This window comes from Fusarium odoratissimum (genome assembly GCF_000260195.1).
Source record: "Fusarium odoratissimum NRRL 54006 unplaced genomic scaffold supercont1.44, whole genome shotgun sequence".
Classification (NCBI taxonomy): Eukaryota; Fungi; Ascomycota; class Sordariomycetes; order Hypocreales; family Nectriaceae; genus Fusarium; species Fusarium odoratissimum.
This window is the reverse complement of record NW_022158725.1, coordinates 185772-198502: the sequence shown is the minus strand read 5'-3', so window position 1 is coordinate 198502 and position 12731 is coordinate 185772. Positions and strand designations below refer to the sequence as shown.

Below are 12731 nucleotides of genomic sequence, written 5' to 3'. Positions count from 1 at the left end.
CTTGCAGACTGGGTAGGAGTATACTTGATAGGCGAAAGTATCATCGGCTCACAAACCGTTTCGGATGAAAGGACACCGCGGGTTATGAAGAGTGAGGCGTGATGGGGTGATCCCTGAATGCCCTCATACGGTTGGGCCTCAAGATCGGCGCTGCAGTCTTGCAGGTCCCCCACGTCCCTGGTCACGCAAGCTCTTATCGTACACAATCGAATGAGTGCAAAATACATGGAAAATGTGATGCTATTGAAATCTACAATCTGCTACGCTCAAAACACGCTATGCTAATGCTCCCTAATAAACACTCCGTCTATCCACACTCCTCCTATCAACACTCATCGCCCTCACACTCCTCCCCCCACTCCTCCCCGAAACCACACTCCGCCCCGGCGAACTTCTCCTATCAGACCCAACACTCTTGGCCGGCATGATCCTCTTGTTCAAATCAACAGGCCTAACCTTGTCAAGATCAAGCGATCTAACCTCAAAGTCCGGCTCCCTCTCCATCTCCGCAACTGTATGTTCTCTCCCAATATGGTTGACGAGCGTATCAGCGGTCGGACACAAAACATCGCCATCGCGGAAGCGAGAGCAGAGAACACATGCGAATTCTCCTTCTGGCGTGTGACACTTGATGACGAAGCGTGGACTTATGTGGAATTCGAGCTCTTCGTCGATTTCGCGCTTGTAGCCTCCTTGTTCTGTAATGACGCGCGTGGCTGTTTTTCCAATTGCCCATGCATCGTCTGCCTCAACGTCGAGAAAGACATCGCATGCTGGGCAGAGACAATCACCCCTCGGTGCAAACGTCGATGCGAGGGGTCGTTCGGGGATGTATTGTAGATCGAGAGCGTAGCGACAGTAAAGAGGATCGTCCTTAATAACAGTTGATGCCCGTTTCGGCGGCGGCAACGCTTTCGGCAGCGCAGGTTCTTCCAGATCCATAAGTCTCTCCCTTTGCTGTCTCAACGCCCCCAAAGATCCCTCCCTCGCCGCATCACTCGCCGCTATCAACCGCGCCATATCAGCCCTATCAAGCTGTCGTCCATTGTAAACCGCATCCTGCAGGACATTGATGACAGTCTGCTGCAGCGCAATAACCTGCGCCTGTAATTTATTCTCAGTGATGACATCTCCGATCGCAAAGCGCTGCCCGTAGCGTTGGTAGCCATCTTCGAATTCGCGGTTGATCAAGGCGCCGGAGCGCTGGAAGGAAGCTTCGACTTCATCGCGGGCGCGGGAGTTTTGCTCGACTTGGGCTTTGAGCTTTTTTATCTCCTCGTCTTGTGTCGTGTCGCGCTTGGCTTGCTTGCGCTTTTCTTTGACGCGGTCCCAGAGACCCATTGATGATGTGAATGTTCCGACGAGGGTGCTGCATAGTGTAGCTATGATGAATGTTTTCTGTATAGTGGCACGCATTAATAAACTGCAAGTCAGTAGAAGAAGGGGGAATAGTTTACCTTGAGGTTTTTCTCCTCAATCATATTGGCGTAATTCATCTTGCCGATGTTGTTTTGCGTAAGTTCTTTGTCTCAGAAGATAATCCTTTTTACCAGTACATAAGATCAGTGCGTAGGTTTGATGCCCAACGACCCGAGACAAAAGAAGAAAAGTCGCAGATCATCGGCGTATATATGTCTCACCCCCGATCCAGGGTCTTCAAGGTTGCACAATGATGGCATTTCCGTCTCAATGGGTTGCACACCGCTTAATACGTGGTCATGAGCGTTATCCCGCGTTTTCTCTGTCATAATACATATTTCCCGCAGCCAGTGACGTCAGTTGCATCGAGATGTGCCAAGTTTTCTGAATCCTTCGCTGATTGGTGGATCTAAATAATGACGATGCTTGTTTCCGACAGTTTATTGCACTTTATCCACCCTCACTTTGTCTCGTTTTGTCTTTGACAGTTTAATTTTAGTGTTTTGTTTAAAGCCAAGATTACTTTAATATTAATCTGGAAATGGTGAGCGTGAGCTCATTTATCCTGTGAGAGTTGGTGTCACGGAACTGACGTCACTCCGATGGACATGGCTCGGCGTTTCGGAAAACCAACGGTCATGTCTGCTGACTTTCTGTGCAAGGTACATGTATTAAATCGCTATCATAAAATAATGCCCAAGAGGATGTTTATGGTACCGTGCTTTGCTAAAATGGGGTGTCAACTCAAGAAGCATACAAAATCTCTCTTTCTGATCAGCTTTATGAATTCATATGTGATGATAATGAGATATTGTTTAAACAAACTTTTCTGTTGGCCACGGGTTAATGCTATACGCAGTTACGAGTTAAAATGCTAGAGCTTGATCTACTACCCTGCGGTGAGATGACTGACCCGGAAGATCAATAACCCGCCCTGATGAGGATGAGGATGCCTGTTAAATGCTGACGATACTCACTTCCTCACCGTCACGGTCTCGCCTGTTCTTCACGCTGCCTATTCATCCAATAATTCAATCCATCGGTAGCTCATCCTATTGACGCAGTGAGATCAGAATGAATCAGCAGCGGCTGATGACTGAGTTCCTTCACCCAAGCTCTACTGCCAAACAAGACCCTTCACCCCAATCCGGAAGCAAAGAGAGAAACCTACCGCCACGAAAATGCAAAGTCGCATCGCGTCACCATATCGAAAGCGGCGCAGCTTCAGCCTCCCCCTTCTTCCTTCTGCCCCCCGAGATCCGTCTCTACATCTATCGCCATCTTCTCATCTCAAAGAACTACGCCGAACTTAACCACTGCTCCAAAAGGTTCCGTCTCATCCCCAAAGAACCATGCGATTGCCCTCTCGAGATTCACCCCAAGATTCTACAGACTTGTCGGGTGGTGAATAAAGAAGCTACGCCCATCTTGTACTCGGAAAACGTTTTTCGGAGAGGCTATTGTTGGCCGCGCCACTATGTTGTTGGTCGAGGACGCAGGATGTGGCCGATTTGTGATACGTCGCCTCTGAGCAAGGTTAATCTCGCCTATATCTCAAGATTACACCTCTTTCGAGATTACGATCACTGGTTCCGTGATGGGGAGCTCAAGATCTTTAATGACGTTCCGCATCTGAGACATCTCGACATTCACATTGATCAAAATGATTGGGCCGACGAGGTCAACATGAGCGCGCTTCCATACCAAACCCTGAAAGCTATCCGCTCAAATCTTCGGTCGTTCAAAATGGAAATCCGTCTCGATTTCCGCGAAAAAGCACATACAGACTGGTTAGCCAAATGCAACCGCAAGACGGAGAACTTCAGTCTTCATTTAGACAAGAAACGTGCGCTGGAGACATGGTTGGAACACGAGGGGTTGTTTACTGACAAGTCACTTTTCTGGCGTTTCAAAGCGCAGCGCTCAGAGTGGTGCGGGCCGTCGTGTTACATCAGTTTTGCTTTTGATGACAAGCGCAAGGAGCATGAGTCTATCGATTTGCAGGTCTGGGATGATAGTGAAGGCAAGTTTGGGAGTCTGAAGACCTCTGAGGAGAATGCGAGTTCATTGGTTTTAAGGGAACAAGCAAAGAACTAAGACACTTTTCTAATGAAACATCGTCGACCGTCCCAAGACTTGAAATAGCGTCGACGCCACTGTCAGCTCCCGTCGTCCCCGGTGTCATAGCGTAGTAGGGTACCTGGGCGATCACTCGCCTGTTTTGGTTTGGTGCAGTATGATTTGACTTCCCGCTGGAATGATGGGCGCTAAATTCATTCCTCAGCTAGAGAGAGGACCAAGGGGATGCAATAAAGCCTAGGACCTCCATGCTAGGTGGCAAGAAGCCTTAGGTAAACTTAGCATAATTTAGTATAGATTTAGAGGATCTTAGACTAAATATTTTTAGCACCGTGATTTAAATATGCAGATCTGGTGGAGGCCAGTCTCGTGTTTTCTGCCTGGTGAGACGGGATCGATCTGGTCCAGAATGAGGGTACTAGACTCGGAACGTAGTTAGACTCATCTTAGCCATGTCTCTGTTAAGAACACCTTGGGGTCCGGAGGGGGGTTGTTTCCGTTTTGTTCCTGTCCTCTTGTCTTGCAGAGCCTCAGAATGATTGTCTCGAGGGTTTTGTTTCTTTTCTGTTTGGCAGTGTTGGCGACGGCCTTTTCGCCGTCAGATGTACCATCATGCGCAGTAAGTACAGTAAGCAGATTCTTTTATTGCTTGTGAGACTGACGGGTGCAGATACCTTGTATCCTCGAGACGATAGACTCGACAGGCGAATCGAATGCGAATATCAGGTCTATGTGCGATAACCCGGCTTTCCAGACCAGTGTGTTGAACTGCGTCACCGGAGTATGCACTGCGCAAGATCTACAAGGTACATTTAGTAGACAATGATTGCATATTGGTAACCAACATCTTGTAGGCTTTATTGTTATGGGAAAGGAGCTATGTCAGATGCCGATGCAGGATAATCGACAAGAGTACCGAGCCATCGTCATTGTCTTCGCCACGCTGGCGTCTATCTTTGTTGTGCTGAGAGTAGCATGCAAAATGATCACCAAAAACACATGGGGCGCTGACGATACCTGGGCAGTCGTCACTTTTGTATGGTGGCTCTCGGTTTGGCGATAACCCTGCTGACGACGGACAGTTCATTCTCATACCATTTACGGTGTTCGCACTACTCGGTAAGACTAAGACCTTTTCATGCTGTATGTAATCCAGCTAATGATGTGCAGCAATAAGTCACGGCGTTGGACTCGCTCCGCCGATGTTCACCAAGAATGACCTGGCTCGTACCCCAAAGGTACTTGAACAAGCTCGCATTAAGATGATTGCTGACTGCTGATGTAGGAGATCTTCATCCTTCACCTTATCTATACCTGCGGTCTCGCAGCTGCCAAGACGTCGATTCTCTTCTTCTATCTGCGCGTATTCCAAGACACTACATTCAGAACCCTCGTTTGGATAACACACGCCTTCAACGCCTTGTCTACTGTCACCTTGGCCACTCTTGGCCTGACGCTTGGGCGGTCCGCGACTTATCTTCTGGGCAATACTTCAGATTCCGTGTCCAATCTGGACAAATGGTCGATTACTATCAAGATTATCGTGGCGCACTGTGTGGTCAACCTAGCGCTTGACATCTGGATGCTTATTCTGCCAATGACCCAGCTTTACAACATAGGACTGAAGCTCAAAAAGAAGATACACGTGATGGCTATGTTTGGCCTGGGTTTGTTGTAAGTCTATTGCCATGTTCTGATCATTTGCTTCCGCGCATGTCTGACAAATGACAGCCTTACAGTAGTCAGCCTGGTCCGCACGATACTTCAGACACAGGTCCTCTCTGACTTACAAGACGCGCGTAAGTCCATCTTGGCAGGTAACCTATTATCCATTGACCAACATTTACAGTAACGAGCCAACAGAAAGTGGTTCTTTGGGCGTGTGTCGAGACATACATGGGCGCCATAGTAGCTTGCGTACCTTCAACACGGCAAGTTGTTCGGGAAGTGATTTATAAGATGAGGAAGCAGAAAGAAGCGCAGTCAACAAATAAACCTATTTTCATCGACAGGTCGCTGGCGCCGATACCGGATGAAGAGGACATGCCGACGTTGAGTGACGTTGGCGGGTTGACGACTGATACAGTGAGTAGTAGTGGAAGGACGGCAGGGTCGGGGATGGAGCATGAGATGGAGACTGTTATGAAGGTAGATGGATGAGGATGAGCATTGCATAAGAAGAGCGAATCGTTGTCCTGGGCATTATTTTATTATAGCGATTTAATACCATGTATATAATCTTGCACAAAAGGTCAGCAGACACGAATGATCATACAAAAGGCTAAAATTAAAACTGTCAAAGACAAAACGAGACAAAGCGAGGCTGCACAGGTCTATAAAGAGTACCAGACCCTCCAGAATCAGGATAATACCACCGATAATATCAGGCTTAGATATATTTCGTATGGGTTTCTTTGCATATAATGGAGGGAGCTTTAATGGGAGAGATATAGAATATTCCGAGATATACAGATTTCTGTACATATTCAATCCTATCTTTTATGAGGTTTTAGTAAACTTCCTGCAGCTCAATGTAGATATATAGTTGAGGACTATTGGAGTTGGGACTCGTAGGGTTTATCTGCGCAAGCTCAGCGTTCAATTTTACCGCGGATGCAAGATGAAGCTGAAAGTTTAATCAAGGATATCGAAGACACAGGAGACATTAGGTTCTGTGTGGCAATTATAAGCTTTTAGCCAAAGGTCTCAACTGCAAATATCGCATTTAGTTAACAACTTTGACATGGGAACACGCAACTGTACGATATTTCATTTTATGAGAATCTGATTAGAGCTGGACAGCATTAGGTCCAATTCCTATGAGTGTCTGTTCACACCAGAGGGCACACCAAGTGCAGTGGCTATTGGAAAAAGAAGGTCTAGGGATAGCATGTTTGGTTCAGTCGGCCACTCCGCAGCATCTTGGAACACTTGATATTCCAGTGTGAATGGTAAGCTCAGCGCAGAGTATCTGTCCCGCGGAGGAACTTGGTGATACCCTCCGTAACGTCGAAGTGAAGTCCTTTTTAGTATTTCCACCATCAAAAGCCAGCGATTTCCGCTGCCCGTGCCGCATGACGGATCATCGCACCAGAGCACACTTTTGGTGTTGTCGTTGAAGATTGGGTGCTCGACTGTATCAAACGTGAGATTGGAAAGCCACCCAAAGCTATCTGGACCGGTGTTCCTTGAGAGCATCACAAGCCTAAGAGCAATGTAATCACCTTCGTAGAACCAAAAGTAACGTGCTCCGCAATGGCGGCAATTGTAACCGTGGTTTGGACACCGCGCCTTTGGGCCGTATGGGGCCTCGCGTTTGTGAACGGGTGTCCCAGAGGCGGGGAAGCAATTGCATTCGTCTGATATCATACACGACACGATGGAATCGATCTGTGTTGACGCATGTTGACAGAACCCTTCAACGCCCTTTTCCTTCAGTTGCTTCAGAAGATACGCCTGCAGTGCTGGCATTCCTGGGAATCGTCGTTGATTGATCTTGACCATTGGGAAAGATCTAAAGTAGTCAATCGCGTGTATGCCTTCTAGGCATGAAGTGCGGATGCTTGGGTGACATCTCGTGACGGCTGATGATTGCTCAGCATCTTTGCTACTCGCAAAGTAGTGCTCGGGATCTGTGCAGTGAATATCCATCTCGTCCTTGCATTTCGGTTGCAGCTTAGCCGACACTTTGACATGCTTGCAAAGTGCAAAGTGGCCCAGCAATCCCACACAGATATTGCCTTTTTCCTTGCCTTGGGGGAAAAGAAGTTCTGGGTGGTTTTGATTACATCCAGCGCAACGGATAGGTTGCCAAAGTCTCTGTAGTCGGGTTTCCAGTTCACCCGAGGAGAAGAGATTGCCACAGGGTTCGCACAGTGATCTTCGCAGGAATATTCGCTTGATGAGCCGAAGCTGGTCGCATGTACTTGGAGTGATGCGCCAAGTCTCTTCTTCAAGGAACAGAATGTGCCGCTGAAAATCTTCAAACTCAATATCGTTTGTCAATTCACGCAGCGTCTGGCAGGTTTGGCGGACCATGTAGAGAGCGCTAAGCGGCAGAAATAGCATGACATGGATCAGTAGCTCTGGCGGGAGTTGCAGTAGTCTAGACCCTAGGTTTTGTTGACATCCCAGCTTCAGGGGCTCGAGAGGCGCTGGAAGGTCTGCATTCTCTGGCACAAGCGTATCCAGGTGGAACATTTCTCCATTATCGGCTTCCAGACGAGGGATCTGATATGTTCCCTGCCTGAGTCGGAATCGGTCAAGAATGCGTTGGGTCCAGGATGATGAATACTGTGGATCTAATTTGAAGTGAGGCATGGCGGCGATGTTTATGGATAGCCTAGGATAAGTTGAAGTGAGTTGAAGTAAAGAAGAAATAGCTAGGAGAGATAAAAGGCAGAGTGAACATGTTTTATAGTATTGCCATCTTCATCATGCTGTTACCTGGTTTGCAAATCAGAAACTTTAAGAATAGAGAGACCTATCAAAAACAATCATATGATATCAGAGTTTCCTTGCGGGATAAATGAAAGTTTATTTCAAGATCATCAAGCGACTCAAGTCTGAAGGTTTCCTCATAACGCGTTTTCTTGAACTTTGTCTAAGCTCAGCGAGGTACCAACTCCATAACCTTTATAAACGCAGGAGCACTTTGCAGTCAGGAAGATTCCCAATACCCAGCAAGATACAATAATTGAGGAAAGCATAGTTGTTTTATACCAAAAAAGGAGAAGGGAATTTATGTGAGATAAAAGTCATTAACTAGCAAGAAATTCAGAAGCAAGAATAGCGCTTCTTTGCTCACCATCCTATGCTCTCTTCTAAACTTTAACTATCTTAGGTACCATCCATAAAAGTATGGAAAGCCGCAGCCCTGAGGTCCTAAAACTTATGGTAATGTGATCAAATCTTTGATTAGAATTTATAAACTTAGGTATGCTTGTTCAAAAAGATGTATAAATTGCCATTCTCAAGCACCATCAACCTTTTGGTCAACCCATGGAAACAGACTCCCCCCAATCAATCAGACCCCAGATGGTCGATTTCTACTTGACATCAGGTCCTGTTTGACATCGCGAATGTACTCAGATTCGTAGCATCTTCCTTGCCCCATTTCACCGGAACACCTGACAGTCTTCTCAGCCAAATGACAAATTGGGCGGCGATGATCAAGCCCTTAACCCTGGCATTGACAGATACCCCCTATGTGGTGCCACACTTCGACTTTTCCTCCAACCTCCAGGAAACCAAACCTCTTTGTCTCTCTGTAACTGATCCACCCTATCAGTCCCCCCCCCCCCCAACCACCTGCCCATCATAGTTCTGAGGCACTAGGTCCATCTACATCAAATAGTCAGTTAATCAGTAATGTTAGTATCTTTCCATCGCCTTTGGCGATTCTCTCCCTTCATCATGCCCAGGCCTTCGGATACATTTAAACCCGGTTTGGTAAGGGTAATTATCTCGACCAAGATGGCCGTCATGCTAGCCATGGTTCCGAGCGCGTTTCCTATGGCTCTTGGTGGTAGTAGTAGTAGTGGTGGTGGTGGTGTTCGTGCTGCTGTGGACATGTGCCAGTCTGGTCGAGAATTTGACCGCTTGAAGCTATTGTGTGGGTAGTTGGTATGCTGCCTGATGTGTTTTCTGAGATTGTTATATTGAGTTCATAGACCTAACAGCTGACACTTGCATCGCGCGATTTACCTGGAATATTTGACCGCAAATCCGTCACCGCCTCGAATGTTTCAAGAAATGCAGAGAAGGCACAGAGGTTGCTGATGCTAGTTCTGGCGCTATTAGGATTGCCTTTTGTGACGGAGGCGATGGCGGCGATGGTGGTAATGGTGATAGCAAACCTTGTTCTCCTTCTCTTTCGGGAGGGCTGTTATCTACTCCAAGCTCTTTCGCCTGCCACGGAAGCTCCAAGAGGCGCCTCGGTGGTGAGGTAGGGGTGTGCCTCCTTGTGTTGGTTGAGCTGATGGGCGAGGTCGGTGTGCTTGAGAGTACTGAGCCGGATAATGAGGTCATGCGGGCACCTCTGCTCAAGTTGAGCCAATCGCACCGACGGAGTGGTGTTGCGAATTCTTGCGCCAACAAGGCTGGTCTCGCGAAGATGCTGTCTGACCTCTGTCCCCAGGCCCTGAATCTCCTTTCGAGCCGCCGCCACTTCTTCAATCGCCGGACGCCATTGATGATGGAAGATTGAGGTTTGTAGGTGAGAGAGAGGTGAAGTTGTTGGTGCGTTGAAGCTTGGATGATAGAATACAAGGCCAGGATGTTTAAGTTGAGATGAAAGGATCTTTAATCACCAGGTGCCGCTCCTCAGTCAAATCCTCCTCCGCAGCCAATTTCATCCGCCCCCCAAACCACGCTCGTGGGGTGGAGTCCCAATCCAAAATGCATATACGATTCTTCTTCTTCCTCCCAGCCTTGGAGACATCGACCATTTCCCCTTATGGTAACAAGTTCACAGGGTGTGCCACGCCGTGAAATATTCGACCACGTCGGTCACCGCCTTGAACGACTCGAAAAACGACAAAGCAGGCCTGGCTGAGCTGGTCCTGTTAATGATACCACTACTGCTGCGAGACCTGAAAAAGGGATTAGTGATAACCGCCGAATTGATGGAGAAGTCAAAAAGCTTACCGTATATTGATTCGACGTTGCGTTGGTCCCGATGCGGTTACCGGCCTGACACCCTAGCGGCGACTAACATGGTGAGGCCCGGCGGCGAGAGCCCTATACTGTAGGGAAGAGGGAGCGAGAAGAAAAGAAAAGTATGCGAGGTTTGTCCCGTCTACATCATAGTGGGAAAGCTTTGTAAGCATGATAGTAGCGGATGACACTTGTAGCTTGTCTGAGCAATCTCGCGAAGGAGTGGAGTATGAAGCATTGCCGAAAGGAGTTGTACCGAGGTCGGTCGCTGTAAGGTGACTATCCCGCCAGTATCTCCCGAGCTGGAGATGCAGGTTCTTCCCCAGTGTCAATTGTAACGTGTGGCATCCCGGGGACTGGTGGTAGATACTTTGGCGATGGAAGCTTTCTCGGCGATCGAGACTTCGTGAGGGACGTCGGCTCAGAGATCATTTGTGAGTGGTATCCAAATCCTGCGCGTCATCTCTGTTGATATTCGTCAGTACTGATGGGGGATATATGTCGTCGACATACTTGGGCTTGATCGACTTTGAAGTTGTAGTCGGAAGTCGGGAGTTTTGAGTGTACGGAGGCAGCTGGTTGCTACCGTAGGAGCTTGGTATGTCATACATCGGGCAGATCATTAACCTTTGACGTTGGAGATGATGGTTCCTGGTAGCCGAGGACTTCTGATAAATTCGCCCAAAGACTGCCAAAAACGAAGAGCTATTGGCTTCCAAGCATGAAAAGGAATGCCGATAAGCCACAGGTGATCCATGGGCAGCAATATATCCGTCCATTCGACGAAAGCAGCAGAAACCCAGCAACCTCAACAAGAAGACACCTGAGTCCACGCCACCCAAGGATGGTCAAGCTGCTCGAAGCTTTCTGAGTGGAGTCGTTGCCCTTTGCCCCATCACAAAAGACGAAAATCAGCAAATACCGCCACCGCAGGAAGATAGCGCCAGTGCAAGCAACGAGTGATGAGGTAACTGGCCGAGGAAGTAGGCCGAGGGGCGTCGCTGCTGAGATAGGCAACGAATATGAGAGCAGATGATTTGGTTGGAGAATGCGATGGTCGCACGGGACGCAAGTTTGTATTGATTGACATGGTTCCAATCCTTTCCCAAGAAGGTCTTCGCGGAAGAGTGGTTTTGTGGATTTCTGTGCAGATAGGGGCGCCTCGGAAGGCATTCCCAGTTGCCGTAGCTCGTCGAAAATTCGCTTATAATTGAAGCTGAAATGATCGAGTTGCGGAAGTCAAGTTGTGACTCAAGGATTTGAGGCAACGACGAAGTTGGACAGTCTGTGACAGACGTAGAAGATAACGAAAGGAAGGCGTACTCGATAACGACTCCAAGACGTAGATAATGTTTGAGATGTCTGATGAAGAGTATTGAGAAGGGAGGAGTGAAAGTGCAGTGGAGGCATCGTTTTTATACCGATATGTTGTTTAGTATTTGTGTAGGAACAACTCGGTAATGGGGCTGCTTTAGCTTCACCAGCAACTGATAGAGTTGTGCTGGCTACTGGACCCGGACAAGGTGCGCTTGATCGACATGGTCATGGCGAATGATGGAGAGACCAGTGATCGGGGAAAGCGCCTGACCTACAGACCCGCGGACCGGGCTAGTCAGGTCTTATACTGTCGCAAGCGACAGATGCCTGGCTAGTTCGATGCCTCCCTCTCTTCCTTTCGTTACTTCAGGGGTGTTTAACGTGGTTTGCCCCGCCACGGGTTGTTTTTACGTGATTTGTCTCGTTCAACACGCGGTGGTCTCAATCAAAGTCGGGGTGGCCGACGTGGGATCGACGCCGGACTCCGTCGACCCGTCGAGACGGGAGAGGCCCTCCGAACCGGAGATGGAGATCGTTGACGACCTCCCGGAGGGCACTGTTCTCTACCTCGACTGCCGCCACTCGCCCTCTCAATACCTCCATTTCGGCCCTCCACCCCACCGGGCCCATCTCCAAATCCTCGGACTCTGCTTTTGGTCAGTATGCACATTGTCAACGTATAGATCTGAGTTGCTTACCGTCCTTCTTCTTCTCCTTTCCCCTCACCCACCGGACAAAATTCCTCCCCTTCTCCACCAAGGTCGCGGCGTGGGCGGCCATGGTGAGCCCCTTCACCACGGCGTCGATGATGACACCCCAGGCAGACATGGCTGTTGCTGTTGCTGCTGTTGGTGTTGGTGTTGGTGTTGTTGTTGTTGCTGCTGCTGCTGTTGTAAAGGCTGAAGAGGAACAAGTCAAAAATTCCCATCGTGGTGTTTGAGAAGTTCATTGCTGCAGTTTGGTTAAGAACCATTGATCCCACCGACGCTATGGGAAGGAGGCCTCACCCGACACTGGGAAGGAAGGAGGCCATCGCGACCCGTTCTCGATAACCCAATCCAACTCATGATGCATCAAGAAAATTCATTGAACAAAACTTCCTGAATATTTGAGACACCTTAGGATGATCTTAGGTACCCTTGGTCTCAGATTTGATAATTTTGCAAAGATTGGCCAATCTTTGCCTAAACTCTGCCTAAACTCATCATGAGTTTATGCCGCCCTGTCCCAACATTTAGGCTCTAGCAGCGACTACAACT

At 48.4% G+C, this 12731-nt stretch overlaps 6 protein-coding genes across 6 annotated transcripts; 3 read left to right on the top strand and 3 right to left on the bottom strand.

Moving 5' to 3' along the window:
* Positions 1-209: 209 nt before the first annotated feature.
* Positions 210-1933, bottom strand: FOIG_14812 (uncharacterized protein). Its single transcript, XM_031216103.1, has 2 exons — positions 1458-1933; positions 210-1398 (listed from the first exon to the last, which is right to left on the bottom strand). The coding sequence occupies exons 1-2, from the start codon at positions 1494-1496 to the stop codon at positions 292-294; spliced, it is 1146 nt and encodes a 381-aa protein (XP_031054244.1). The 5' UTR covers positions 1497-1933; the 3' UTR covers positions 210-291.
* Positions 1934-2320: 387 nt separating this feature from the next.
* FOIG_14811 (uncharacterized protein) lies at positions 2321-3516 on the top strand (the record flags this gene model as incomplete). Its single annotated transcript, XM_031216102.1, has 1 exon — positions 2321-3516. Exon 1 carries the CDS (start codon positions 2494-2496, stop codon positions 3514-3516), a length of 1023 nt encoding a protein of 340 aa, XP_031054243.1. The 5' UTR covers positions 2321-2493.
* Positions 3517-4033: 517 nt separating this feature from the next.
* On the top strand, positions 4034-5658 carry FOIG_14810 (uncharacterized protein; the record flags this gene model as incomplete). The annotated part of the gene is made up of 8 exons (XM_031216101.1): positions 4034-4117; positions 4169-4304; positions 4353-4534; positions 4581-4641; positions 4669-4736; positions 4784-5172; positions 5230-5297; positions 5348-5658. The coding sequence occupies 8 exons, from the start codon at positions 4034-4036 to the stop codon at positions 5656-5658; spliced, it is 1299 nt and encodes a 432-aa protein (XP_031054242.1).
* Positions 5659-6315: 657 nt separating this feature from the next.
* FOIG_14809 (uncharacterized protein) lies at positions 6316-7818 on the bottom strand (the record flags this gene model as incomplete). Its single annotated transcript, XM_031216100.1, has 1 exon — positions 6316-7818. One exon carries the CDS (start codon positions 7816-7818, stop codon positions 6316-6318), a length of 1503 nt encoding a protein of 500 aa, XP_031054241.1.
* A 1095-nt stretch (positions 7819-8913) lies between these two features.
* On the top strand, positions 8914-11118 carry FOIG_14808 (uncharacterized protein; the record flags this gene model as incomplete). Its single annotated transcript, XM_031216099.1, has 6 exons — positions 8914-9112; positions 9638-9738; positions 10223-10286; positions 10353-10425; positions 10447-10589; positions 10904-11118. The coding sequence occupies 6 exons, from the start codon at positions 8914-8916 to the stop codon at positions 11116-11118; spliced, it is 795 nt and encodes a 264-aa protein (XP_031054240.1).
* A 795-nt stretch (positions 11119-11913) lies between these two features.
* On the bottom strand, positions 11914-12300 carry FOIG_14807 (uncharacterized protein; the record flags this gene model as incomplete). Its single annotated transcript, XM_031216098.1, has 2 exons — positions 11914-12119; positions 12171-12300. The coding sequence occupies 2 exons, from the start codon at positions 12298-12300 to the stop codon at positions 11914-11916; spliced, it is 336 nt and encodes a 111-aa protein (XP_031054239.1).
* Between the last annotated feature and the right edge of the window lie 431 nt (positions 12301-12731).

Coding starts and splice junctions, on each gene's coding strand:
- FOIG_14812 (XM_031216103.1), bottom strand. CDS start 1,496: ATGAATTACGCCAATATGATTGAGGAGAAAAACCTCAAG. Junction 1,399..1,457: donor TTGAGGAGAAAAACCTCAAG/GTAAACTATTCC, acceptor GCCACTATACAG/AAAACATTCATCATAGCTAC.